The following is a 26,226-nucleotide window of genomic DNA, read 5'->3' as shown; positions in this document are numbered from 1 at the left end:
ACTTGGAGCAGTAGCAGTCCTTCTACTGATGTAACGTATGGAAATGCCTCCACTCTTGGCAATTAAGATTAAGTGGCAACGACTACACGGACCTCTGGGTCTAGGTCTGGGGCCTAGTTTGGTGTCCTGTGGCGCGGCGGTTGCCGTTTTGTTGCCTGCTGATTGAAGGTCAATTCGGGTCATGAAATTAAGTGTAAATGTCTAGGGAATTGGGGAGGAGCAACCTTAAGTAATAGCTGGTTTTCCATAGTTTTGGACAATAGCCAAGGCGTTGATATTTTTCTCTTTAAAAATTTTTCTCTTAAAAAAAAAAGACAAATATTTGAAGATTTCTCTCCCAGCTAACTCAATTATTGGGGCCTCAGTGAAATTTGAAAAGTTTGGCCTTGCCAACCTCTCCATCCTATTTTTCCGCAACGAATTGCGGGGGAGTCCTTGCAGCAGCACAATCACAGTTGGCCCGAAAATTGTCAAAAGTTTTTCAGCTCCTCCTGCAGCCCCATGAATATTTACTCTCGGGAGGAAGGAGAGAGGAGAGTGAAAGAGGAACTGCCGGGTCTAAATCAAAGTGTGGAAAGCAAAACAAAAAAGGAAGCATATGTACAACAAAGGCGCAGGATATATGTATGGTTGCGGGTAGGGTGGTCTCCTCCAGCCATTCAGGATGCGGTTGGATTGGATTGGATTCCAGCTGGAAGTGCAGGGCGTATGCAAATTAGTTGTGACAGCTTTCAAAAAGTTCAACATAGTTGTCAATGGATGCGATGGAAGCCAGAGAGTCCTGCCTCCTGGAGAGTCCTCCTCACCATTTGACAGCTGACACACCGAGTGTGTGTGTGTGTGTGTGTGTATGTGGAGTTCAGTGCGTTCAAAGTTCACAACTGCACTTCTAAGGGGAGGTTGGGTAGGGTAGGACCCAACAGTTAACCCCATGTCTATGCCCTCGGGGCTCTAGGAGGGCAGCAAACCCAACCGTTTTTGATATGGTAATGTGGCAATGGCAGTGCGTGTGTGGAATGCTCCATTATTAGATTTTTACTCGCTTCAAACCAAAGCTGAAAAAGGCCAACTTGGAGGAGGAGGACTCTGTAGCTGCCTCCCCGAGAGTGCCATAAAGTAGTATTACTAATTAAGTTGTGTATTATGCATGTGCAGCTAGCAGGGAGATGAGGAATGGATCGGTCTGTCGGGAGCTGCTCTGGGGATTCCCCCCCTAACTCCTCCAGTAGGAGCATGCCTGAAGCTCTCTCTCTCGACAAGCAACACAACTCAACTCAACTCGACTCGACTTGACTCGAGCAGCCAGTTGACATCGTTTAGCAAACAATGCAGCCACTTCAGAGAGGTAGGAACTACTCCTGGGTAGAGGAGACGACTGCCAAGTGTTTGTGGTTAGATAACCTGGAGGAGTTGCCATAGAGACTGGGTCACTTTTTGTGGAGGAGAACTTCTATTGATAAATATGGAAAAGGAAGCGGATGTCACTTGATTTTTCTTTTAAAAAATATCCTCTTTTTAAGCTTAAAAAGGTTGTAAAGATTTTATAGTGAAAAAATATATATAATTTAAAATTTAAAACCTTAAAATATGTAAAAAACCTCAAAAATTATACAAAGTTTACAATTTAAAGCCCCAAAAACTCACCTAGCCTTGGGATGACCCTTGAACTGGGCCACTTCGGCATAACGCCTGCCCAGCGGCACCTCCTGGGGACTCAACAAGGCATCGCACAAAGCACCGCTGACCGGTGGCGACTGTTGATCTGTTGTTGCTCCTACTGGCAGACTCATCCCTTTGAGCAGACGACTGGCCGGCAGAGCTCCTTCCGAGGAGCGCAGCTGCTCCGGCTCCGAATTGCGATTGGCAAAGTTCTTAAGCTGCTCACGCAGCGAGTAGTCCGCGGAGCTGGAGCAGGAGGTGGATTCCGAGGCGGAGGACGAGCTGGATGAAGAGTGGCAACGGGGCGAGGGTAATGGGGAATGCAGTTCCTGGCCCGTATTGCCATTCTGTAGATCCTGATAGGCGGCATGGGCCTCCACATCGGAGCCACTGCTACTTGACGAGGAGGAGGAGGAGGAGGAGGACACCGAACTGGACTGATTACTCTGGCTGGTGGTATTTGACACACAACTATCCATGCTGGCCACAGAGTTACGATTGCCATTCTCCCGGCTCTTAGACTCCACCTCCACCTCATCCCCCGTGGTCCTTACATCGTCCACCTGCTGGGGCACAATGATCAGAGATGTGCGCTTCCTTAACGTATCATCCTTGGCATTCATATTCTGTTTGAGAGTCTTGTCCGATTTGGTGGTGTACACAATGACCTCCACCTTGGAGGAGGCATCTGTGGGTGAGACCACAGCCGATTCTGCCGGAGATGTGGTGGTTTCGTGCGACATCCTATTAAAAAGTCGCCAAGCATTAGGATTCCGCATTTGAATGCTGTCTAAGGAAATGGAAAATTGATGCTACCAACACACTTTGCCACTCATAAATGAAGAGCTGTTACACCCTCCTCCACCGCCCCAACACATGTGTGTCAATCTTTTTTATTGATTCCGACATTTAATACCCGGCCCTCCCGTAACCATATCCATATCCTCTTCCCCTCAACCCGGCCAAAATGTTATTACCAATAAATATATAAAGGGAAATATCGAGTGTAGCCGAGTATTATATAACTGCAGAGCACTCGAACTTGATATCCGCATGGATTACAGTAAAAAATGGCAACACCTGCACACAGTCTGGCTTTTGGAGATGACGCCTAAGGGTACTTGGGTTCAAGCAACCGAGAGGGAGTGGGAGGATCTGTGTCTGAGTCTCACAGGAATCCAAATACCTCACTTGCTTTGAGTACAAAATCTTTAAAAATTTAAATAATCAACTTTTATATGTGTAAAAATCTTTAAAAATCGAAATAACCCACTTCTTATGAGTAAAAAATTTTTAAAAATACAAATAGTGGAGTAAAAAATCTTAAAAAATCAAAAGAATCCACTTTCTTTTGATTAAAAATCTTAAAAAATCAAAAGAATCCACTTTCTTTTGAGTAAAATTCTTAAAAAATCGAGATATCCCACTTTCTTTTGAGTAAAATTCTTAAAAAATCGAGATATCCCACTTTCTTTTGAGTAAAAAATCTTTAAAACTCGAAATAACCCACTTTCTTTTGAGTTAAAATCTTAAAAAATAAAAATATCCCACTTTCTTTTCAGTAAAAAGCTTCAAAAAATCCAGATAACCTACTTTCTTTTGAGTAAAATCCTTAAAAATCGAAATATCCCACTTTCTTATGATTAAAAAAATCTTTAAAAATATGAAATACCTAAACAAAATGTCTGGAAAATTTTAAAACCAAACCAAAAACATAAAACACAAAGTTATATTTATGCTTAAACATAACCCAAAGTACTATATTTATGCTTTAAGCATAAGGGCATTCGTCATTCAAACGATTGACATGTGCACTCCCTCTGCGGTTTTTATGAACTTTTAGCCATAATTCCACCTCGTTTGAGTGCTTCTCTGTCCCAATATCAATTTCATTTTGTTGAAAATATTATTATGTATGTTTTTCTTTTTTTATATAGAGGCAAATACTAAACGGAAGCCAAAAGGTGACCGCTGGGATGCCTTGGCCAGGATGACGGAATGAATGGCCCATATTTGTGCTGGCTTGTGTAAACACTGTGTTTGTGGCGATAAGCAATTGCAAACATTTGCTGCTGCTGCTGGTTGGCTTTGTTTTGACATCAAAAGAAATGGAAAGAAACCCCAGCAGAAGCAATAATAATAAAGCGAAAAGAACATGAGCTATCCTATCCAGAGCATTATTATCCAAAAGCAAAAAAGCAGAAGCAGAGCAGAGCGAAGCGCGATTGAAAACCAAAGTGGGTTTCGTTTTGCGTCGTTGTGGTCGAGTGAATACTTAATTTATTTATTTTCTGTTCCACTGAATGGAGTATGTATTACGTGGTTTATATTTGGCATATGCCTAGTAAACAAAAACATCGTTTATGATATTGAAAAGGATAGTTTTGTGGTTTTAAGAGAGACAAAACGTACGATTAAAGTTAATCATTATCATTTTTGGAACCCGAATACACATAATCTTAAGAATTCGTATACTCGTCCGCTATTCGTCAGTTTTTCTGTCCGTTTTCGCGACTGTTTTAGAGCATTTAGCGAAACTAATGCGGCAATTTCGTTTCTTTGTCCGTTCTTAATATCTTTAGCGGACATTTTTCGGATATGCCCGCTTATGTTTTTGTCTTTGTCTGCTGGGTGTACAGATCTAATCAAATATTGTCCAGTTTTGGCAGTCTCTTTTTAATATCAAAAAACCACTTTAAAGGCAATGAAATTATATTTAAAAATTCAAAAATAAATAAAAAAAATCTTAATAGAATTTTGACATTTTTTCCCCATTTCTTAACTTTTCACAAATAATATTTTATACATAAATATATCTTTCAAACAGCTTTACCAACCAAATGCAACCATCACATATACCTAAACCTATATGAAACACGGACAACAGATTTATGTAGCCTACACTTTCACGATTTCGCCGTTTTAGTCGTGCTCTGTTTCGATTTTGAATGCAGACAGAATGCAGCTACAAACAATAACAACAACGAACCAAACAAGGGGAAATATGTGTGTGTGTATAAAATATACATTGGCGCATTTTGCAATTACCTGAATCACTTGACGAGCGGCGACAACAAATGCAATTACATTCATTACAATCAAATAGAGACAGCTTCGTGTTCGACATATTCGAAGCTATTCGATTACAAACGAGACGTGTTGTTGTGCGGCTTTTCACTTGAAGCAACTACGAAAGATATTCCATACATTTATGATTGCGATTGCGAGATGCCGATTCTGATTCTGATTCTGATTCTGAATCATTTCGCTGACAGAAGTTCCTTGTAAATACATTTCCATAAATTGTCTCGCCTTCAATTGGTTTCGGATTTCGGGACTGAGCGAATCTTCTTCAATTGCCAACATAAAGTAAGCCCTGCTGCTCTGCCTTATGAACTATGCAAACTACATTTTAGCGGTCTCGGTTTTCAGTATCGTGTTGTCGTCGTATGTATATGTCGTTGATTATTATGCAAAGTGTGAAACGCAATTGTCAACAAATTGTCAACCAAACTTGGGATAGTTGAGCAGTTTTTTTAAGCCCGACACTTGGTGGTGTACAAGGGTATATAAGCTATAACTTGCATGGGAAATATGCAAATATAAAGTAGAAATTATTGTATGCCAATAAATAACACAAAAGTAAAACATTAAAATGCATTATAAAATGAATTTTAAAAGTTTATGTGGTTTTAAGAATCTTAATTTAAGACCCAAACTATATTTTAAGCATTACATTATAACAATTAAAAATTTCTTCTTATCGATATGTTAGAAAACTTGTTAAGAAAACCTATTAAATTTATTGCTTATCGTTTATCGATTTAATTGACCCCGCAGTCATCAAAATTTTATACAAATCGATACATCAGTAAGACATTTATCGAATATATCGCTTAATTTTCATCATGTATCAATCCCTGAGCCCTGATTTTTTTATATCAATACATCAGTAAAGTACCTTTTAAATTTATCGTTCCCATAGTTTATCGATCTATTTATATATCTCAAAATCGATATGTTAGTAAGCCATTTATCGAATTTATCTCTCATTTTCTATGGTAAATCGATCTAGTTATATTTTGTATCATCCTTAATTCCAGCCGACAATATTGGGTAACTCAAATTCGACTACATTGTTGAGTTTTAGCTTCATTTTATAAGGAAAGCAAGAGGGCAGGGCATTATTTGAATCGATTTGGGCATCCAGCCAGCGAAGCTTGACGCGATTTTGAATGCCTCGTGCAAAGGCGCGTTTTTCGATCGAATTTTGCCCCTGTTTGCCTTTTTCTGATTTCCTATTTTTATGGGACTATTATTATAAAAATAAACAATGATTTTTTGTTAAATGATTGAGTAAATATGAAACTTTAATATAATTTCTCATTTTGGTATAAAAAATTAAATCATTTTTTATAATCAAAAAGATATAACATATTAAATATTATTATACAACTCTATGTGACACATTTCTTTGTCTTTGTCCTTTTGCTTTTAATAGATTCGATTCATCATCATCATCATATGGATCATTCATATTTATATTTGATTAAAGTAATCTATTGCAGCATCCTATGATTCACTCTCCCTTCCACTAACATATTCATTTACGACATTAATCGAAAAATCATCAGTTCGGCTCGTGTCACCCAATGCCAAGCATAAATATGCAATGTGTAATTTTTTTTATAGCCAATTCCCATTGTTCTACTTGCGGTAAGTGCATCTTTCGTACTGAAAGCAATTAAAACCATCCCATAAATGTGATTCATATGCGGAGTGAGTGAGTGAATAATGAATGAGTGCTTATCGCTTGCTCAACGAATAACGAAAAAAAAGAATGCTCCCCAACCTTTTGCTTCTGGGGATTCCATAAGTGGAATGCAATAAACTTTGGAGCAGGGCCCCCCCCCCCTGCTCCCTTTTTATCGTTCAAAAGTCAAAAATATTATTTTTTATATTTATTTCCCATTCATGTGTGTGTGTGTGTGGGCAGTCCCTAAAACACGTTCCGCGTTTTGTGTTTAGTAATTTTTCAATTTTTCCCCTTGGAGCTGGGGGATGTGGTTTTTGTTTTTTTTTTTTTTTCGGCAGGGTGAGATCTGCCCTGGTGGTTGCTTTTTGTCTGCCTTGTTACTACAAATTATCGGCGGTACGCTCGGCACGTGCGCGACGTGTTCCACAAAAGCATGGGGGTTTTCTAAGGTTTTTCAAGGGTGGGGTATGGGTGGCACTAACGCACCCCCATTGCCCATCTCTACACCCCTCCTTGTGCGGATTTAGTGTAATTGATTTCGCATTGCAATGAATGCGTTTGCTGCGTGCCGGGCTCAGAGCTCTTAGCTCTTTGATTGTTTGACTTTGGGCAACCCTGTTCCGGGTTTCTAAATCTCCAAAAAAAATTTAGAAAAAAAATGTATCTATTAAACTGTTTCTCAATTTTTATTATTTTATCATTAAATTTTTTTAAGCACAACAATTGATTTAAAAAAAGTTTTTAGTCACAAATTTATTTATATTATTATTATTTTTTTAATATATAAATAGAAAAATTGGTTATAAATTTTATTAAACATTTATTGATTTATTTTTCTTGTAATCTAACCAAGATTTCATTTTTAGGGCAGAGTTTCAGCATTTCTGACTTTCATTTTATAATTTGGAGTTTTCAAAACGCCCATAAATATTTTTTGTAATCAAGAGCAGCCTAAAATGTTAATAGGAAAATATTTAAAATATACCAAATAATAATTTATCTTTCAAAAAATATTAAAACAATAAAAACAAATACTAAAACAATAACAAAATAAAAATCCCCTTTTTACATAAATCGCCAAATTGTATAAAAATCAGAACAGGGCCGTATGTATTTCGCTATGTTGACTATGGTGACAACATTAGCCAAATTGATTTCGACAGCATTTGTTGGTCATTGAGATCCCCTGCTCCCTCGACTTTACTCTGTATTCTCAAGGCCTAAACAATCCACCTACAAGATATGTTATCCACATCCCACGCCCACCAAGTGTCCCCCAAAATGCGCTATGGAATGCCAGACGTTGTGGCGTTCGTTTACAAAAACAAAAAAGAAAAAAAAAACTCAAAGAGCCGAGGCCCAAGAATCGAGAAACACAACAGCGACTACCAACTAGGCAGTGTTATCTAAATAAATATGTGGCCTGCGACATGAGTCTATAAATTATGTAAATGTACGATTCGTTTATTTTGATGCGCTCTCTCTCTCTCTCTCTCTCTCGGATATTTGGAAATTTTCGTTAAATTTGATTTTCGTTTTTCAGACGAGATTTTTATGAATTTTTAATTTGTTCGCTGGGATTTGGTTGAATGAAAATTTCACACTCTTGCCCGACGGGCAATTTGTGTGATTTGTGAACTAAAAACACAACGGAAAAAGAGTTCAGGCAAGAGTTTTGGGCAATCAGTATATATCCCATATATACATAAGATAAATTGGATTGAAGATTTCATCGAATCGACTTAAAGTGTCGTTGGAAATAGCCGAAAGATACAAATTGCTGCGGGTATCTATCTATATATCTGTGGGTGGATCGAACTTGAAGTTGAATGCAAATGCCTAAGATACTTTCGTGGGTGTTTTGTATCGTTTTTCCAGCTGATTTTGCTTTTAGAAGTTTTTGTTGCTTTGAACTGAACTCATTTGTTACACCAAACCAAACTGGATGGCTTTATTCACATGAAAACCCAGCATTTAAGATACTAGTAATAATATTTAATATCTTTCCACCTAGTTCCTTAACCCAGATAACCATTGGCAGAGTATCTTAACACAATGAACTTTCATTTATCTGCACACGATGCTTTCCGCCTTGATTTCATCTATTTTTGTGTGCCAAAAAACCAGCCCAGTGACTAATGGGTTGCCTCACGCAGCCGAAAAAAGGAAACAATATTCGCCGCTTACACAATTTGTATCTAACAGATATGCCGCCGTCTGGGGTTTTCGTATCGGGGATTTGGATTGTGGATTTTAGATTTTGAATTTTGGATGCTGGTGAAAGGCGCTCTGGAAAAGCAAGGCACGCGCAAACGAACAGAGGCGTTGAAATATTTACGATGAGCGCGGGGAGAAATGCAGCTAAGCTAAAATTTGTGGCCGCCTGTCGTCTCTCTCTTGTATCTTACGGTTTGTAGCTGCAAAAGTTGACCGTACAATGGAGCCACAAACTGCACACACCAAAAAAAAATATGAAAGTGCAACAACAGCAGCAGTTACAACAACAACGAAAAATACAGAAGCATATTTAAGCAAAAACAAAATATAAAAACAACATAGGAGAAAAAAAAAAACCTGCTCAGCAACTTTTACGCTGCGCCCTCATGGAACGCAAGTGGATGCCATTGGCAGGCCCCAAACAACTAAGAACACTTTTGCCCAAGGTCCCGACACTGTGATACCTTGGTTTTAATCGAAATAATACTAAATTTTTTATTATAATATACATTTTAGATAATATTCAAGGCTTTAAAGAACATTTTTAATAGAAAAAGCAAGAATAAGTTTATAAATTCTTGCTTTTGGTTCGTCTATGCCTTAAGAACTCTATGAATAATGGGTATTAAAATAACAAAAAAATTGGTTTTAATCAAAATAATACCAAATCTTCATTTTAATATATACATTTTAGATAATTCAAGGCTGTAAATAAACTTTTTAATAGAAAAAACAAGAATATGTTTATAAAATCTAGCTTTTTCTGTTAAAAAGCTGCTATTGGTTCGTATATGCTTTAAGAACTCTATGAATAATGGGTATTTAAATTACAATAACCTTGAAATTAATCGAAATAATATCAAATATTTACTTTAAGATACCTTTTTCTTAATTTTAATACCTTCAAAGGTTTATTTCAAAACAGGTTCCTGCCTTTTCTGTTAAATGTTGCTTTCGGTTCGTATATGCTTTTCAAACTCTATAATTAATGGGTATAAAAATAACAATACCAACGGTAACTCACAGCAAGCCCAGCTGAGGCAAAAAAAAAAAAAAAAAAAAAAAAAAAAACAAAAAAAATGCAGAAACTGCAATAATAAAGGAAAAGAGCAAATAAGTAAATACAACGAAATAAAAAAAACGTTAAGCTAAATCGGTTGCAAAGCATAATGAAAGCAGCAACGTTGGGGAAATTAACATGTAGCCAAAGCCCGATGTTTTGAATTCTTGTTTGTGTTTTTTTATATTTTGTTCCCCTGCCAAGACGTCACAAGTTCTAATTGGAGAGACGAGGCAAGACGAGAGAGTCTTAACTACCCAACCGATCGAGTGGGGAAATCGAGGGATCCAGAAGATCGGCACAACTGGGCGTGTGGGGCTCTAATTAAAGAGAAATATGCACACACACACAGCAGCACAGTTCAGTCCATCGGTCATAATCCATAAAGATCACTTAACGAGGCGAAATGGGGATTCGTTAACGATCACTTCCATTCCCAGATGTGTAAAACATAGTTGAAATCAATTGATTAAGTAGAGCCAAGAGATCAGTTTGTGGGGAATATATATATATAAAAAAAAATGTTTTAAATATAGAAAATATACAAAATATATTAAAAATTGGTTTAATAAGTTAACAGACACTTAATCACTGGTTAGTCAAGTGACTGTGATCATAGATAAACAGGAAAAGTTCCTTTGGGCTCGGAAACTAGAGGTAATTTTAGAATTTAAATTTGATTTAAATATTAATATTTACTAATCATTGTTATATTATACTTTAATATCGTTTATCGTTGGTATAATCATGCAAATTAATGATCACTCAGCTACTGATCACGCAACACACGCATCTGGCAAATTGGTGGTGTGATCCTCGAAAAGACTGGAAAGTCATGATCGATCGACAGCTCACGATATTGAATACTCTGCAAAATGCGGAACTGAGGATCAGGAAAAGCCCACACAAACAGCCAGATATATCTTGTCCAAAAGTCGCGTGTGATTCCCATAGATCGAAGATCGAAAATCGATGAATGGTCCAACCATTTGGCAATCATACACGAATTCAGGCTGATTTATGACGACACGAGAGTCGCACATAAATTGACACTTTCGCGTTTATTTTGTGCGACTTCGATTTGAATGGGAACGTATATGTATATATCTGTTCGATCTATTTGCATACGTGAAGCACGAGGAGAAATAAATGCAAATGAAATGAAATGAAATGAAATGGGGAAAGAAATTAGCATAAATGTCGGCCGATTGGGAATTCATTGATCTTTCCTTGTTGTTGGCTGTTGTGTTGTGTTGTGTTGTGTTGTGTTGTGTGTGGTTCTTGTCTTTATTTAGCTTTGGCGGTGGTGTCTCTGGGTCAAATCACTGGTACCGTTACAATCTCCTCTAGAGAGCTCTTAATTCCCCAGTCTTCAGTCTTAATTCTTGATTCTTCTCTGCGCTCTTTCGCTCTTTCTCTCTCTATCTATCTTTATATACTATACTTTTGTTCTATTCTCTTTGTTTTGGCTCTACAGCATTTATAAAAATATTTTTTATTACAATATTTTCCTTCTTTTTTTTTTGTTATTTATTTTTGTTGGCACGCGGCGAGTGTTTTACATCGAATTAAGTTGATTTTCATTTTGTTTTTACGAGATGTTGTTATTTTTACGCCTTCGACTTGTTGAATCATTCGACAAGCGAGCATAAAAACGCTATTTGAAAGAAATATGATGCACACATAAAAAAGAAAAGAAAACTGGGAGCGGGGCATACTTAGAGATACAGATACACTCCACACCACACAGAAAACGCAATCCACTCGACGCGAACGGCTGGGCGATGTTGCAATAATTATCAAACTCAAACTTTTTCAACGCCAAAGATACAACAAAAAGAAGGAAAAACTGTTGGAGTTTTTAACACAAATACAAAATAACAAATGACAAAGACCTCAAAAGTATTATATCAATATTTAAATATACATTTTTGAAGACCACATTATAAAATCTAGTAATCTGTCATCATCTAGTTTTCCCTGCATTAACTTTCCATCAAACAAAGTCTAGAATCATTCAGAAACGTATATAATACAAGCGAACAACATTCAAATTTTGTATTATATTTTTAAAAAAATATTTAAAAATAATAAAACGCGGTTGTCGGTAGCAGATCCGTGGAACTTCACTATCTAAAAAGTGCAGTTACAAATAAAATACAAGTGGTAAGTTCCATAGTTCATTAAACTAAAAGAAAACAGTTTAAAACTAGAAGAATATTAATGAGAGATAGGTTTATACCTTTCCTTTTTGATAATTTCCCTGCAAACCGTCACTTTATTCCGGGGTTTCTAGAACCAGTTGGGAATTATTGAGCACACGAGTGAGATTTTTAGGGCGAATTTGTTATGAAAAATTTACCAGCAAAAAGAGTGCAGTGCAAAAAAATGAGTGTCGTTGGGTCAATTTCAATTGCTCCCACATTGCAAGGGGAGATCTAGGAACTGGCAGCTGGGGGAAAACTCTGATGAGGAGTTGGCTCTTCTCTGCCCTGGTTAACAGATGATGTTTCTGTTGCAGCTGCCAGCCAGTCAGTCAGTTCATAATGAAAGCTGTTCCGGGTTTTAATTGATAAATGTTTGCATGTGGCGGAGGAGATCACAGACCAAGTGTCTCTTCTTGTGGCAAGTTCAAAGTTTGGCTTTCACTGGAGAGTTTTGTTCTTCACAATAAATAGTTTCTAGACTTGACTCTAGACTCCTATAAAGTACATTTCAATACTCAACTTTATTTCTATCAATCACTTGCACATCGAGTGTGCACATTAAACCCAATAAATGCTGTCCGTTATGCCAATGGTTTTCGATTAGTTTTCATTCTTCCCGTATGTTTGGAACACTCGATTTTTTATTTATGGCTCCAGCTCTGTCCTCCTTCGGTCACCAGTTAATCCCTCACCCACACTCGCGACGAGACTGTGTAAAAAAAAAAAGAAAAAAGCAGTCGAAGACCTGGACAACCTGCTCTGCCGGAATGCGGATCGCCCGTGCCCACTCACAGATATATATATATATACATACATATATATCTGTATATAAAGAACGAGGAGGGCCCAACGAGGGCTGTGTGCAGGCTAGTATCTGATTACAGTTTGAATGGCTGCAATGAACCAGAAAATTTGCCTTTGTAAGCTCCCTCTTTCTTGCTGGATGGAATACCTTGCCTCTTGGTGTTCGTGGAGAGTTCGTTCCCCGTTAGCCGCAGGTGGTGGTGTTGTTGGTGGCGCAAAATAAAGGTAAACGGCGAGAAGAAGGAGTTCCCCATCTAACAGAGAAGCAGGTGCAGGTGCTGCTGCTGCTGCTAACTGCACTCTGCGAAAATTGTTAAAGTTCTAATGGTAATTCTTAAAGGGAAAAAATTGAGAATTTTATTTAAAGCAAATTTATTTCTAGATTTTAAATGGGTTATAAAGAGGCTTTTAAAGCGGGGTTTTTAAGGAGGATTTTTAAGAAGGCTATATTATGTGTCACAGCTTAATTTTAAACATTTTATTTTATTAATTTCACATCTTTTCAGTCTTAAATAATTTAATAAATATTTTTAAGATTTGAAATATCTGAAAAAAAGGCGTTTTAAGAAATGTTTAAAATCATAAGTATTTGTTTTTAAAACTTCCTTTAAGAAACCTAATTTTAAACATTTTATTTTATTAATTTCAAATCATCTAATCTTAAATAATTTAATAAAGATTTTTTTTTTAGATTTAAAAAAGCTAAAGAGAAGAGGTTTGAAGGATTTTTTAAAATAAAAAACATTAGTTTATTAATTTAAAGGGATTTTTAAAATAATAAACATTAGTTTATTAATCAAACTTTTAAGACACCCCATTCTACTGATTTTTAGTTTTAAAATCTTAAATAGTTAAATGGAGATTTTTTAGGTTTTAAATTTAAAATCTTAAAAACATTAATGGAGATTTTTTAGATTTTAAATAGGTAAGAAAAATGGGTTTTAAAAAGGATATAAAAATATAAACATTCGATTTGAAATCCAGATTTTCAAATCATTAAAATATTCAACAATTTCATACTTTCAAATCAAAAATAAAATTGATATTTCTTAACGTGTCTGGTGTAAAACAGGGCTTTGAGCTTAGGACACACGGACACCACTCCTGTTCCCCATTCAATGGACCCTTCTCTACCTCTCCCCCGAGCTCCACTGCCCTGGCTCTTCTTTTGTCCATGAGGCCAACAAGATTTGTGGCGATAGGAAAAACGGACACGAAACGTGACTGGGCAACAAGTAGAAGCCGAAAACTGAGGCGCTACTTGGGGCATAAAAAAAGAACGGGGCTCCACTGGCCGAGTGAAGTGCGGCAACGTGGTTGCTACGACAATTACAGTTATTTTATGAGTTTGCAGAGCATAACCAAGCTCAGGCAGCAGCCGAGAATCCACAACCAAATCGCTATCGCTGGCCACTTCATTTTGCAAAGAGAGCGGAAATTTAATGAGCAGTAGCTTCGCCCCCGCCACATGCAGCATCTGCATCCATGGCTGCATGGCTATATGGTTTCTACTGCTGCTGCTGCTAGTGCTGCATGCATCCATCAGATACTTTATTCCTCCCGGGGCACAGCCCATTCCCCCAAGTCGCTGTAATGATGCGTTTAGCAGATTATGAGCTCGGCTCTTGGCCAAATTGGAGCAGCCGGGGAATGGAATCATTGCACAACTGCAGCAGCACAGCACAGCCAGCATATTTTGTGGTCATTTGCGAAAATGCGAAAAACAGCTTTGAATCTGCAACGGGAAAGATCGGGTTGGGGTGGGGTATGATGTTCTTAGTCCCCTGAAGCGTGCGTCAGGACATGGAGAGTGCAAAATAATTGAGTTCAGCACATCACTTCCACTACCATGACATTTTCATTCCCTTGAAACAGCTTGAAACTTGAAACTAACCATAGAAATTTTTAAATAAATCGGATTTGTTTAATTTTCTGCATTTCTTTTTCAAGAAAGAAAAGAAAAAATGTAGAAAATAATGAAATTTAAGAGAAAATTCGACTTTAGTTGATATTTATACAAAACTGAGGCTATAGACCAGCAGAATTTTTTATTAAAATTCTGAAATTCAATCTTATTTGAAGTATATAATTAAACAATAGTAATATCTTTAGAAAAACCTATGCTTTACCCCATTTCCAGTACATAATGTGACATAATCAAGCTAGAAGCTTTCAAAATAAAACCTTAAAAGGACCTGCTAATCCTTAATGTTCTCCCCCATCCGTTAATCCTTAAGTGGGACAGCTCCAAATTGCCTTGTTTATTGGCCACTTTCACATACAACAACAACAAAACGAAACCAAAACAAAACAAAGCACAAAAACTTGGCCAAAACCAACTGTTGCCAGGTAACTTGCAGGTAAATCAATCATTAACCTGGCCTAGTGTGTGCTTATGCGGTGCCAGTTTGTGGCATAATTCATGGGGCAGCAAAGCATAATATAGAAAAAAAAAAGTATAGTTGGGGGTGGGTGTCCCAGAAGTAAGAAATGCGGCAACGTTGCTGCCACCACCGCCATGTGGCATGTCAATTTTTCCACCATTTGCGGCAATTTCTTTTCGGTTTTTGGTTGCTTTTCTTTTCAAGGGGAAAGGGACTCATTGTGTTTGTGGCGCGGCAAAAGGTTAAACCCTACGCTCGGTCGGTCCTGAACTGCGTCCCGTTGCCGTTCGTTTAATTTTATTGCCTAATTTTCAACTTTGATTGCTTTGGCCACACCCTCGACTTCCCTCGATCCCCCCCATATACCGCCCTGTCACTTTCACGCCCGTTGACATTTCCTCGACAGAGATTTTCCCACCGCTCACACACAGCTTAACTTTCAATTTTCGTCGGGCGGCGGGCGGCAAGAGATAATCAATTTTTATATTTTTTATTTAGCATTTTTATGTGCCCAGGGGCGGGCGAACGGATATTAAATGCTTCATTTAGTCCAAGCGCCAAATATCATAAAGAAATTAACATTTGCCTCTATCCAGCGGAGAGGCCATTATCCTATTACCTGAGGGAAATCCACAAAAGGATCATTAACTACAATTTACCGCCGCGGCAAAGAAAGTTGCCGCAGCCTCGTTTGTGTGTTTGTGCGAGCCTTGGCACATCTGTCTTGGCCAAATTATCTTAAATCTCAATTGAGATAAAGAGATATATATATACACAAGTATTTTTGGCGATTAATTTCCAGGTAAATACACTCTTGGTGGCGATTTAAGCCCAATTTAATGCCGTTTTCATGGCTACAAAAAGCAATCCTTTTCTCAGCTGTCAAATCTTCTGAACTTTTGTATCTCATCTAGTTTTCTCAGATTTAACTTTCCATTAAACAAAGCCTAGAATCAGTCAAAAACTTATATTATTACAAGCGAACAACATCTAACTTTTATATTGTCTTAAAAAAATATTCAAAAATAATAAAACACCAGTGTCGGTAGCAGATCAGTGGATCTCTAGTGTTCACCTAAAAAGTGCACTGTAAGAAGAAGTCTAAAAGTGGTAAGTTATATCATGTAGTTAATAAAACTATACGAATATTTATAGGAGATTATGTTTGTGTTCTTTTTTATATTTTCCAATATCTAAACTTGATTTTCTAAACAAACAAGAGGCCTTTATAGTTTTATAGCAGTGTCTTTTTGGCCACAACATCAATACAAACTTTTTTCATATATCTTTCGACCCACCCACACCTTATTTGGTGGTTTTTGTTGTGGGTTTTAGCTGTGGGCCACATCCTCAACAGCTTCAACTTGAAACGGAAGCTTTTAATCTGCCATGATGTTGTCTGATCGAAAAGTGCTTGGCCAAGTGGAAAAGCGGCAAGCAGAGTCAGCCAAAATCGAGAAAAACAATAGTAAATAATAAATAAAAACAATCTACTACACTCATAAGAAGTAGTAAATTTTTCTAAAATTAAGTTTTTAAATTACATTTCTTTTTCTTGAATTAAGAAATAGTTACTGTCCTGCAACCGTTACTTTATTCTGGGAATATTAGAAAATTATAAGTGAATTTGACGTAATATTTTTAGGGTGAATTTGCCATGGTTTTAATGAAAAATTTACCATTAAAACAAGTAGAATTCGACTTTGAATGAAAAATAAAAATAGCTTTAATTGTAAAGTAAATATATAAAAATATTTTTACGAGTGTAAAGTACATAAAGTGGCTTTAAAAGAGCATAATCGCAGGGTCGGTGTCAATTTAATGATATTTCTATAATGCTGACTATATATGGTCACCTGTTTTGGGTCGTGGGTTTCAATGCAACACAGAATTGAGTCTGTCAGTAATCAGGGTTTCGGTTTTAGCACCCACGCACAGCTGGCAAGAATCTGCGTATCTGCTTATCTACGTATCTGCGCATCTGCGTATCGCCGTATCTTTCAGATAGAGAGAGAGAGAGACCCCCAGAGACCCCGACAAACTATCATTAGCGGCAACAAACAAGAAGTTGGCTTTGTCTTTCGCTGATTTCGCTGTAGGCGGCTGCTTCCAGTTGGCTTCTTGGCTTGATTAAATGTTGCCAACGACAACGACAACTTAAGATGGGAGCGAGCGAACTCCGTCGTAGTCATCGTCGTCGTCGTCATCGTCTGGTGCCGCCTTTCAGCTCCAATCTCTTCTTCAATCTCTGGAATCCGGATCGCCCGCTTGCTCCCCCCTTTTCACCATTCTTTTTAACCCCCTCTTGGGGCCCCCTTTTAACCCCTGACAACCCACAATTTGCAGTGCGTCGTCAACGTCTGAACTGAAGTGTCTTAAACAAAAAAAAAAAAAAAGAAGACGCGCACGAAAAACCAGCGGAAGTGAGTCGAAAACCAGAAAAAGACCAAAAACAAAATATAATAAAAAGAAGAAAAAACTAAAAAATGAATTGAGACTCCGCCCCTCAATACATCTCGCGCTGCCATTTCAATTGAGAGTTGAGTTTTTGGTTGCTAAAGATCGCAATTATTTGTACAGGGACCCTGAAGTACTGAGCTTTTGACGCAGCTCCTCCAGCTCTTAAAAGAGCCAAGAATTTTAATTTCAATTTCAATTTGAAAATTGAAATTAAATGTAATGAAATATATATTAATCTTAAGGCTTTTTGGAGGTTTCTTTTAGCTTTCGCAAGTCAAGAGATGGTTTCAAGTCTTGTTAATTTCATGGGGGAAAATGTTGTTATATATTTTATTCTCTTAAAAATAATTTATAATATGACTTACTAAAACCCTTTCTATAAATTGCTATAAACTCTTTAAAAACCTATTCAATTTAAAGAACCATTCAAAGTCTTCAACTTTATTCCCTTGTAAATTGTGCAATCAAAAAAAAATTGTAAACCAATTTAAGCTTGACAAATCCCCTTTCGAAATATTGTATTTTTTCACTCCCTTTTTGCCCTTCGATAGCTTGAACAATTAAATGACCGCCGGCAACTGTAACAATTACAACGATTCTTTGGCTTTCTGTCTCTCTCTATCTCTCTTTCTCTGGGAAAATGACGCAATGGACACTTTATTGAGATACCAGCGATTCCCAGTGTTTCGTAAGCGTAAGCGTAATCGGATGCAAGGGAAGGGGGTAAAGGGAAGAAAATCAGGGAATGATAAGGCAGGTGCCCCAGCCTAAAGTTGGGAAAACCAAATAAAAGGAAAGAAAACGAAAGTTCAAATTTTGTTCAGGGACCCCTGATAAGGAGGGTGTGGACTGTTCCATTGAGTCTTCTAGGGAGACTGCAATTTGTTGTTGTTGTTGTTGACTTTTGAGTTTGCCCTGCGGTCGAATTGATGATTCGACTTCAGTTTGCTTTTCAAAATCTATTTGAATGTTTGCCCAGCGCATACACAGGACGAAAATGGGGTTAAAAACCTTCGGAAAATATTATTATAAAAGCCTTATCAATATGGTCAATATTATGGCATAAAATGCCCCTGAATTCGTACTTGGGAATTTTAAGCATATATTGCAGAAACATTTTAAGCTTATTTTTGTATAAAATTTTGTATTTTTATTATTGATTTTATATTATTTTAATTTATTTCAAAAATAAAAAAAAATTTTTTAAATTTTAAGAAATTCATTTTAAGTTTAAATAATATTAAAACAATTTAATGCTCAACTAGTATTATTATTTTCTACTATTTTCCCCACGTGTATAAGGAAAAAAGGGGGGAGGGTTAGATGACTGCGGGAAATAGACAAACAAATTACAAACAAATTGTCATCGTCGTCGTTTGCTGTTGTTATTGTTGGGGACATCATCGATTGCCCATCGATATCGGAGGCGCCGCCGCCGCCATACCTCCCCCCTCTCCTTTGTGCCACCAAATAACGAAAACATTTTCCTCTTATCGCTTTCAGGTGGCGACTTCTCGGAGGGTTGAGATTTCCTAGGGGGGGGGGGTCAAGTCAATTGTCAGTTGTCGGTTAAGTGACTTAAGTGTCCATCTATATCTTTCCCAAACCCCACTTTGTTTGTGCTTTGCCCCGTGCACAGCAGCTGATAAGGAAAAGCCGGCATATTTGTTGCATGTGGGGGGCGGGAAAAAGCCACAGGGAAGAGGGGAAGGCATGTCCAGACATCGGACAAGGGGAATCATTACCTCAAATTGCTTTAGCAATTCAAGCTGCCTCGTTTTTTTCTCAGGTTATTAGATATTGATAGCCGCAAAGATATGTAATTTTGATACCAATTATTAACTTTGGTATATAATATTTAAAAGCATCAATTTTGGTTACTAAATTACCAACATAAATTCTAAAAATTCTTCTAAATTCCTAAATTCACCTCAATAATTCCCTTTAATTCTATAATTCCACATAAGAATTCTCCCCATAAAAAAGCATAAAGAACCCCGTTATTTTCTTTATAGTGTTGGTAGCTAAACAATTTTTCATTCATTTTTTTTATTATTAATTTTTTTGCATTTACTTACATGGGGCAGTGGAAAAAAGTGGCTGCTGCTTTCAGTGTCGTGTTTCTCTATGCAAATTTTTCAGAGACTGAGAAGAGACTCGCTCCAATCTCTCTCTTTCTCGTTCTCTCACTACTCTGTCTCTTTTTCTCAGTTCGTTGACTGTGGAAAATATTTCGTAAAAAAATTGTTTAAAATGCAGCTCTTGGCATTATTTTGCGGTACTTGGATGGCATTTTCACGGTTTTGCACTATGCCATTGAATTTTTACAAATATATTTAATTGAAACAGATTAAATTGATTATATATTTAATATTTAATTACTGCGGTTGCTGCTGCTATTCTCTCAATTTTAAACATATTCATTGCAAGTGCGGTTGCCATGACAAAAAAAATAAAAATAAAATGAAACAAGACCGTCCCCTTGCTGACCATCGTGTATCCATCGTTGGTAATATGCAAATAAAGTGGAAAACTCACTCGGGCGTTCAATGCACGTAAATGAGACTCGACAATCCACAACGAACACAAATGGTAAAACATTAAAGACAAACAGCAAAAACAAAACACAAAAATAATTAAAAACCCCAACATAAATGGCGAGATATCGTGCCGATTTTTGCACTAACTGATCTTGACTTGGCCAGCAAAAAATAAATGACTTAAAAGCAGAAAAACTACTACCACTTAATGCAAACTTTTAATGTTTCTATTGTCATGGTAAAATAAACAGTATTTTTTTACTTATGAGCATATTTTAAGAGGACCTTGCCCGTTATTGACATTATCTTGGCATTAATAAGGTCTAAAAACTTGAATTAAACGATTAAAATTATTACAATAAGGTAAACTAAACTTTAAATATACAAAATATATCAGAAAAATTTAACAAAATTTTTGCTCCATCAAAATGTGGCAGCTTTTTCCTAATGAAAACCCCAAGTGTTGTCGCATTTGTAGCTAAATTGATTTGCTAACGATCTCCAATGACATTAATGTTGTCGAAACTGAGAAAGAAGTGCGTCGGAAAAGCGGGGAAAAGCCTATGGGAACACTAAAGTGCAGCCCAAGGGAAATTATGAATTCTTTTGGGGTCTATTTCTGAACTGCACTCCGAGAATATGAAATATAAAGAGTTGGTCTTGATATTTTTAGGGCAAAGAACAAAGAAAAACCCAGAGAAAACACTATTCCCGGTAATGGGGAAAATCGAACAAATTTTCCAGAAATATTTTAAAATAAACAAAAAGAAGGAAGTTTAAAAGGAATTTTAGAAAATGCTTAGCTTGAAGGTTCTTAAAATAAATAATTATAATATTTTAAAGTCAACTCTTAATCTTTTATACAAGTTTTACTTAAATAGACAAAATTATGCTTTGCAGCTGAATGAAAACCCACTTCAAATTTTGCAATTCTAAAAACCATAAACATAAAACTCCGCATACTCTGCAATTCCAAAAAGACAATCCCCTTAAAAAAATAAAAAGCAAAGCTAACATGACATAAATTACACAGAAATCTCCTTATTTGGCCACTCAACTTTTGGTAGTTTTTTTTTTTTTTTTTGTTGCTACTGATAATTGCGATAATTCTGAAGAATCTCTGACTGAGTCAGAAAAGACAGAGGAGTAGGCAGAGCAGAGAGAGAGAGAAGGAGATACAAATTATGTGTGTGTGGGTGAATCACCTAATCCCACTCTCCGGCTCCACCTCTCTCTCTGCCTCCTTTACTATGCCCCGTTTTTCCCCGCCAAAAATCAATGTGCAAAAAACTCGATGAAAACATTTTCAAGACACTTGAAATTTTCAGCTACATTTGCATTTATTGCAAAAAACTCATGTGCAAACAAGCCAAAAACAAAAAAGCACACACACACATGTACGCAAAATGCCGCAAAACAGAAACAAAAACAGAATAGCCGACAAAGAAGAAGAGACAGAAGGAGCAACGCGAAAAACACAAACAAAACAGCGGCAACAGTCAAAGTTGAGAGAGAAGCAACAGCACCAATTGTTTTTCGTTGTTGTTTTTCTCGTCTTTTTGTTATTCTTTGATTATTTGTGTTTGCATTGCAAAGAATTAAAATAAATAAATGAGACGCAAACACACATACACATGCACGCACGCACACGAAAAAAATATAGTTCAAAGCATAAAGTAATTGAAAAATGTGTCTTGTTTTCCGATCTATTTTCATATTCCAGTTCTTGTTTATCTTTTGTTTTTTCTTGTTTCTTTGTAGCACTTGAATGTTTGTTAACTACGCACACACACAGAAAACTATAAAACAAATAGCCGCGCACTTACAAAAACAAAATTCGCAACTATTCGCGTGTAAAATGGGAAACGAACATTTCGTCGAGTTTTCCTATCAACCAACACGAGTTATCCGTTCCGTTTTCCGCGGCAACGCAGCGTGCCGCAAATTTTAGTTAAAAAAATTTTTTTTTCGAATGGCGTGCGGCACTGGTATTTATAGGTTTCTCCAAAAGCCGAGCGCTGCCGAGCGGGCTTCGCTCTCTCTTTTGCCGGTCTTTCGTGCAACTTGGCTCTCGCGATAAGCCGAAGCTCGTTCGTGTGGCGAGCAGTGTTGCCGCTGCTGAGCAAAAAAAGCTAAATATAAAAGGAAATGCCAAAAACAAAGTAAAGCTATTTGCAACATGCACCATTTTCAAGCTAGATCTAGCGTGAAATATGGTAAACTGGCAATACTGGCCAAGAGAGAAGCTCCGCAGACGCTCTCTCTCTCTCTCTCTCCCTACCAAAACATGAGGATGCTGCCCACACAGCGACACCGGCGCTCAAAAGCCGCTTTTGTTGTTGTTGGCTCTAGTAAATTGCGCAAATCGTATGCGTTTTTGTGTGTTTGTTTTGTTGTGGCCGCCGCTGCGATCGAAATCACGAAAAAAACCACCATAAAAGCGTTTGCATTGTTTTTGGTCAACTGCATTGCAGCCAACAGGAAAAAACAACAACTGCAACATGCCGCAACAACTAGAAATACTGAAATCAACGCATTGGCAACTATTAAAAGACACATAAAACGCACGAGCGGAGAGAAGGCGAGGCCTCAAAAGCAAAATAAATACAACATGTAAAAATGGGAAGGCGCTTGCATGCGGGGGCGTGGCAAACGAGGCGAGGTCGCGATCGTTGGAACTTTTAATGCCTCCCCCCCACCCCTCCGTGTTTCTTCGTCGCTGGCATCAAATGCACACGAATGCGTTTTGTATGCGTAACTTCAGGGTACACTGCGAAAAATAAGTGGAATATTTAAATCAATAAATATTTTTTAATTTTTATATTGGTACTTTTTACTAACCCTTTTTCAATCTCTTTTTATATAGGAAACCTTCAATCAAGATGAATTTTCTTCAACTCTGGTGGATTCTGCTGATATTCAGTAGTTCTGGATTTGCCGAAAAGGGCAGGAATCAGCAAAAGTCAGCGGAGGACAGCTACGATCAACTGATGAGCAATAGCAAGGCGGTGGCAAAGCCCCATCCCAAGGTGGAGGAGGAGTGGCCATTCTTCGAAGACTTGGACAACAAACAGAAGCCAGAAGCCCGTGGACCTCGCAACAACGTACCACCCAAAATTTGCCAGCCGATATCAAAGGTGTCAAAGGATAACAAGGCGGATTTGGAAATGCAGAAGGCGGCAGATGCCTGGTACCGCAATTTTGTCAAGAACCGTGCCAACCGGAAGCGTTCGGTTGCTAACAAGGGTATGGATCGCAGTGGAACGAAGCCGAAGATTATGGGAAGGAGTTACGAAGCCGCTAGCCAGAAGCCCGAGTACTTTGATAAACTCTGGCAGCCAAAGTACGAGGAAATCCAGGATGTGGATATGAAGCTGAAGCATTTACAAGAAATTCTCAAGGAAAAGGATGATGTCGAGGACAAGAATCGCGCAGAAATGACCAAGAATATTCCCAACAAGAACACGGGACAGGTTGACGACTTTAACGATGCCTCAATGCCAAATGGCAACTATGATCGCACCCTTAACAGCCTGGCCTACAATGTCTACCAGCACACCCAAATTCCACAGCAGAAGGAGCTCTCGAGGTCCAAGAACGGGCTCAGGCTGAGAAGGCGTTGCATGAATCCCGAGGAAGAAGTAAAGCTTATGACAATAATGCGAATGCTGGACAAAGGCTATGGTCCGGTCCTACCCAGCAGCACTCTCGCGGCCACTCGGAAAAAGATCAAGGAGATGGAGCGTTTGGAGTCTACAAATTCTGATTTCAGTCAGGATTCAAAACACAAGAAATTGAATGCGGGCGAAATAGCGGAGCTAACTAATAGTTATGACAAAGAATTTTCCGACTACGATCCAATATATTCCTTTTACCAGGCAAATAAGGCCGATTTGCTGGGCAACGAGAGGACCAAACATAAAACAAACTATTTGGATGGGTCCAGGACGCAGCTAGGCCCTAAAGCATCCTCCAACAATGCTCAATATAAGTCAAATATGGAATTTGGTAAGCGGGCACTGAAGGTTCCAGAGACCGATTTTGGACTTTATAGTGGGCGATCATCGCGACTGAAGTCGGCCGTAGACGGTGGTTACCAGACTGACACAATGCTATTGGCGGGGCCAGCCAATCATGGCACTAACCCGGCTAAAAAGGTGGCAGAAGATCCAACTTCTTATTTAAAATCTTATCCCTATGCGGTGGCCAAGCTAATGGCCGATGATATACATTACAGGAATCGCAATAAGCGCCACGACGCATCTGAACGGCGCAGTAGAAGAACTAAGAGATCTCTGGCAGAAAATGTCGACTATAATGGCTATGAAGAATTATATAATTACGATAATGCTACTTTGGCACATGTCTACGATCCCACAAAGAATGAGGTGCCGCTGATAAATAAGCGACCTAAGGGTGTACCTCCGATTCTACAAAAGCAAGTGCTGCCACCCCAACAGCAGTTCCAGGCAAAAGTTGACAAAAAGCCAGCAAATTTCAAGGCCAGCTTTAATCTTAGCAGCTTCATTGATGATATAAATAAACTCCAAAACGCTCGGAAGCCTCAACCTGTAAAGCAACAGGAACCTGTTCAGGAACCATTTCAGGTAACCGTACAACAAGCGGTGACACCAAAGCCCATCATAACGACATTGCCGCCGGTAAAGGCCTTCGGAATCCGCCGGTTTTTTGGACCCTTCTTCAAGAAGCAGACCACGACCACCACTATGAATCCAGAATGCGTGGCCATTACATCATCTGATAATTCAACGACTGCAACTCCAGCCCCAGCCCCAGATCCAAGTCCAAGTCCAAGTACAAGTCCACCAAGCTCCACCACTATAACGATGGATAATGTTTGCGACAGCCCCGATTCCATGAAGATGAATGTTTCCATTAAAGCCGATGTGTGTGGTGATCCAAAGACCAAACAATTCCACAGCAATGGCTCCATCAGTCTCCAGCCACCACCATATAATGAAGCCATCCAAAACGAGGATGTTCCGCTTCATTCGAGTAAAGGCGGTCTGGATGAGGAGGAAGTTGTCGAAAAGGTAACCAATAATTCCAAGGAAAGGGCAACCATTGAGTTAAAGCACAAGACCGAGGAGGAGCAAGGACCAAGAGTGAAATCCATAGAAAGGATGCAGGACAACGCCAAACATGCTACTTCCCGTAATGTGGCACCTAAATTAAGCCCAAAAATTGCAAGGTAAGTCTAAATTTATATTTGTTAATATATATTAGTAGATTATACATTTTTACAACCAGGAACCCAGCAAGAACTGGATCGGATAAGTACGCCGAGCTGATATCGGGGCAACTGTTTGAGGACATTTCGGAAGTCGTCTTAAAATTTATTAGCAAGGATCCAGATCTGTCTACACTAGTGCCTTTTATAAAGCGAAATAACAACGATTCCCAAAAGCAGCCCTCCTCGTCCACGAACTACCCGATTTGGAATGATAGCACTAAAAACTATCAGCACGGCCAAACCTGTATCCCGTTGCCCCCGGATCTTCAAGAGTTCTACGATCAAATTTTAGTGACAGCGGAGGAGGAGAAGAAAATTCGCAAGAAGACCCTGGATGAAGCCATGGAGAAGTATCAACCTACAGAATTTTCACCGCGCTTCATCAAGCTCAAGCAGAGGGCGGAGATGCTAAAGGAGTCGCGTGAACATAGCCCAATGCAAGGATCTCATTAGCATATTTATTTTGTTTATTTATTTTGTATATTTTTAGAGTTATTGTTGTAAATTGAAAATGGAATTAATGATTAATAAAATATTAAATGAATTCAACTATTTCTTATTTATCTAAAATATTTTTTTCTAAATAAAAATAAATTTATTTTAGCCTAACTGTAAATTGTTTTTTACAGTGTGCAGAATGCACCGCTGCCGTTGGCCAAAAAGCGCAGCGAAGCGTAAGCGAAAGAGTGCAAAGGGAAGAAGGAGGAGAACGAGAGAGTAAGGTGGGAGAGGGACGTAAGTATGTATGTAAATTCGAGCAAATGCTCGATCCCCCCCCCCACACACACACAACTACTTGAACGTGGGAGAGCCCTTCGCCAAAGTTGCTTTTGTTGCCTTTTCCTTTTCGGTTGTATTATTCGCTGTTTTTATTTTGTTTTTATT

General features: G+C 38.1%; 2 protein-coding genes across 9 annotated transcripts in view; one reads left to right on the top strand and one right to left on the bottom strand.

The window, feature by feature from the left end:
- spri (Src homology 2 domain-containing protein sprint) overlaps nucleotides 1–26,226 on the bottom strand; it is a 112,593-nt gene that overhangs the window by 38,366 nt on the left and 48,001 nt on the right. Inside the window, exons 1-3 of one of the 7 annotated variants that reach the window (XM_017179784.3) lie at nucleotides 21,914–22,045; nucleotides 19,626–19,855; nucleotides 1,645–2,403 (exon numbers count right to left, since the gene is read on the bottom strand). The exons of 3 other annotated variants lie outside the window; for them this stretch is intronic. In XM_017179784.3, coding sequence (XP_017035273.1) covers nucleotides 1,645–2,403; nucleotides 19,626–19,627 — 761 coding nt within the window. In that variant the 5' untranslated portion in view covers nucleotides 19,628–19,855; nucleotides 21,914–22,045. Of the gene's footprint in view, nucleotides 1–1,644; nucleotides 2,404–11,410; nucleotides 11,520–19,625; nucleotides 19,856–21,913; nucleotides 22,046–26,226 lie in introns of those variants that run through there. 3 more of the 7 variants (XM_017179785.3, XM_017179788.3, XM_070288317.1) reach the window with 3 other exon arrangements.
- LOC108083769 (uncharacterized) lies at nucleotides 11,698–25,885 on the top strand. Of its 2 annotated transcripts, none has more exons than XM_070288319.1 (3): nucleotides 11,698–11,858; nucleotides 22,954–25,299; nucleotides 25,359–25,885. In XM_070288319.1, exons 2-3 carry the CDS (start codon nucleotides 22,970–22,972, stop codon nucleotides 25,792–25,794), a joined length of 2,766 nt encoding a protein of 921 aa, XP_070144420.1. In that variant the 5' UTR covers nucleotides 11,698–11,858; nucleotides 22,954–22,969; the 3' UTR covers nucleotides 25,795–25,885. The 2 variants fall into 2 exon arrangements, with proteins under 2 accessions (XP_070144420.1, XP_041630924.1); XM_041774990.2 differs by lacking the exon at nucleotides 11,698–11,858 and adding an exon at nucleotides 16,038–16,197.

This window comes from Drosophila kikkawai, chromosome X, assembly GCF_030179895.1.
Source record: "Drosophila kikkawai strain 14028-0561.14 chromosome X, DkikHiC1v2, whole genome shotgun sequence".
Taxonomy (NCBI): domain Eukaryota; kingdom Metazoa; phylum Arthropoda; class Insecta; order Diptera; family Drosophilidae; genus Drosophila; species Drosophila kikkawai.
The sequence above is the reverse complement of the archived record's forward strand: the minus strand, read 5'-3'. Positions and strand labels throughout refer to the sequence as shown.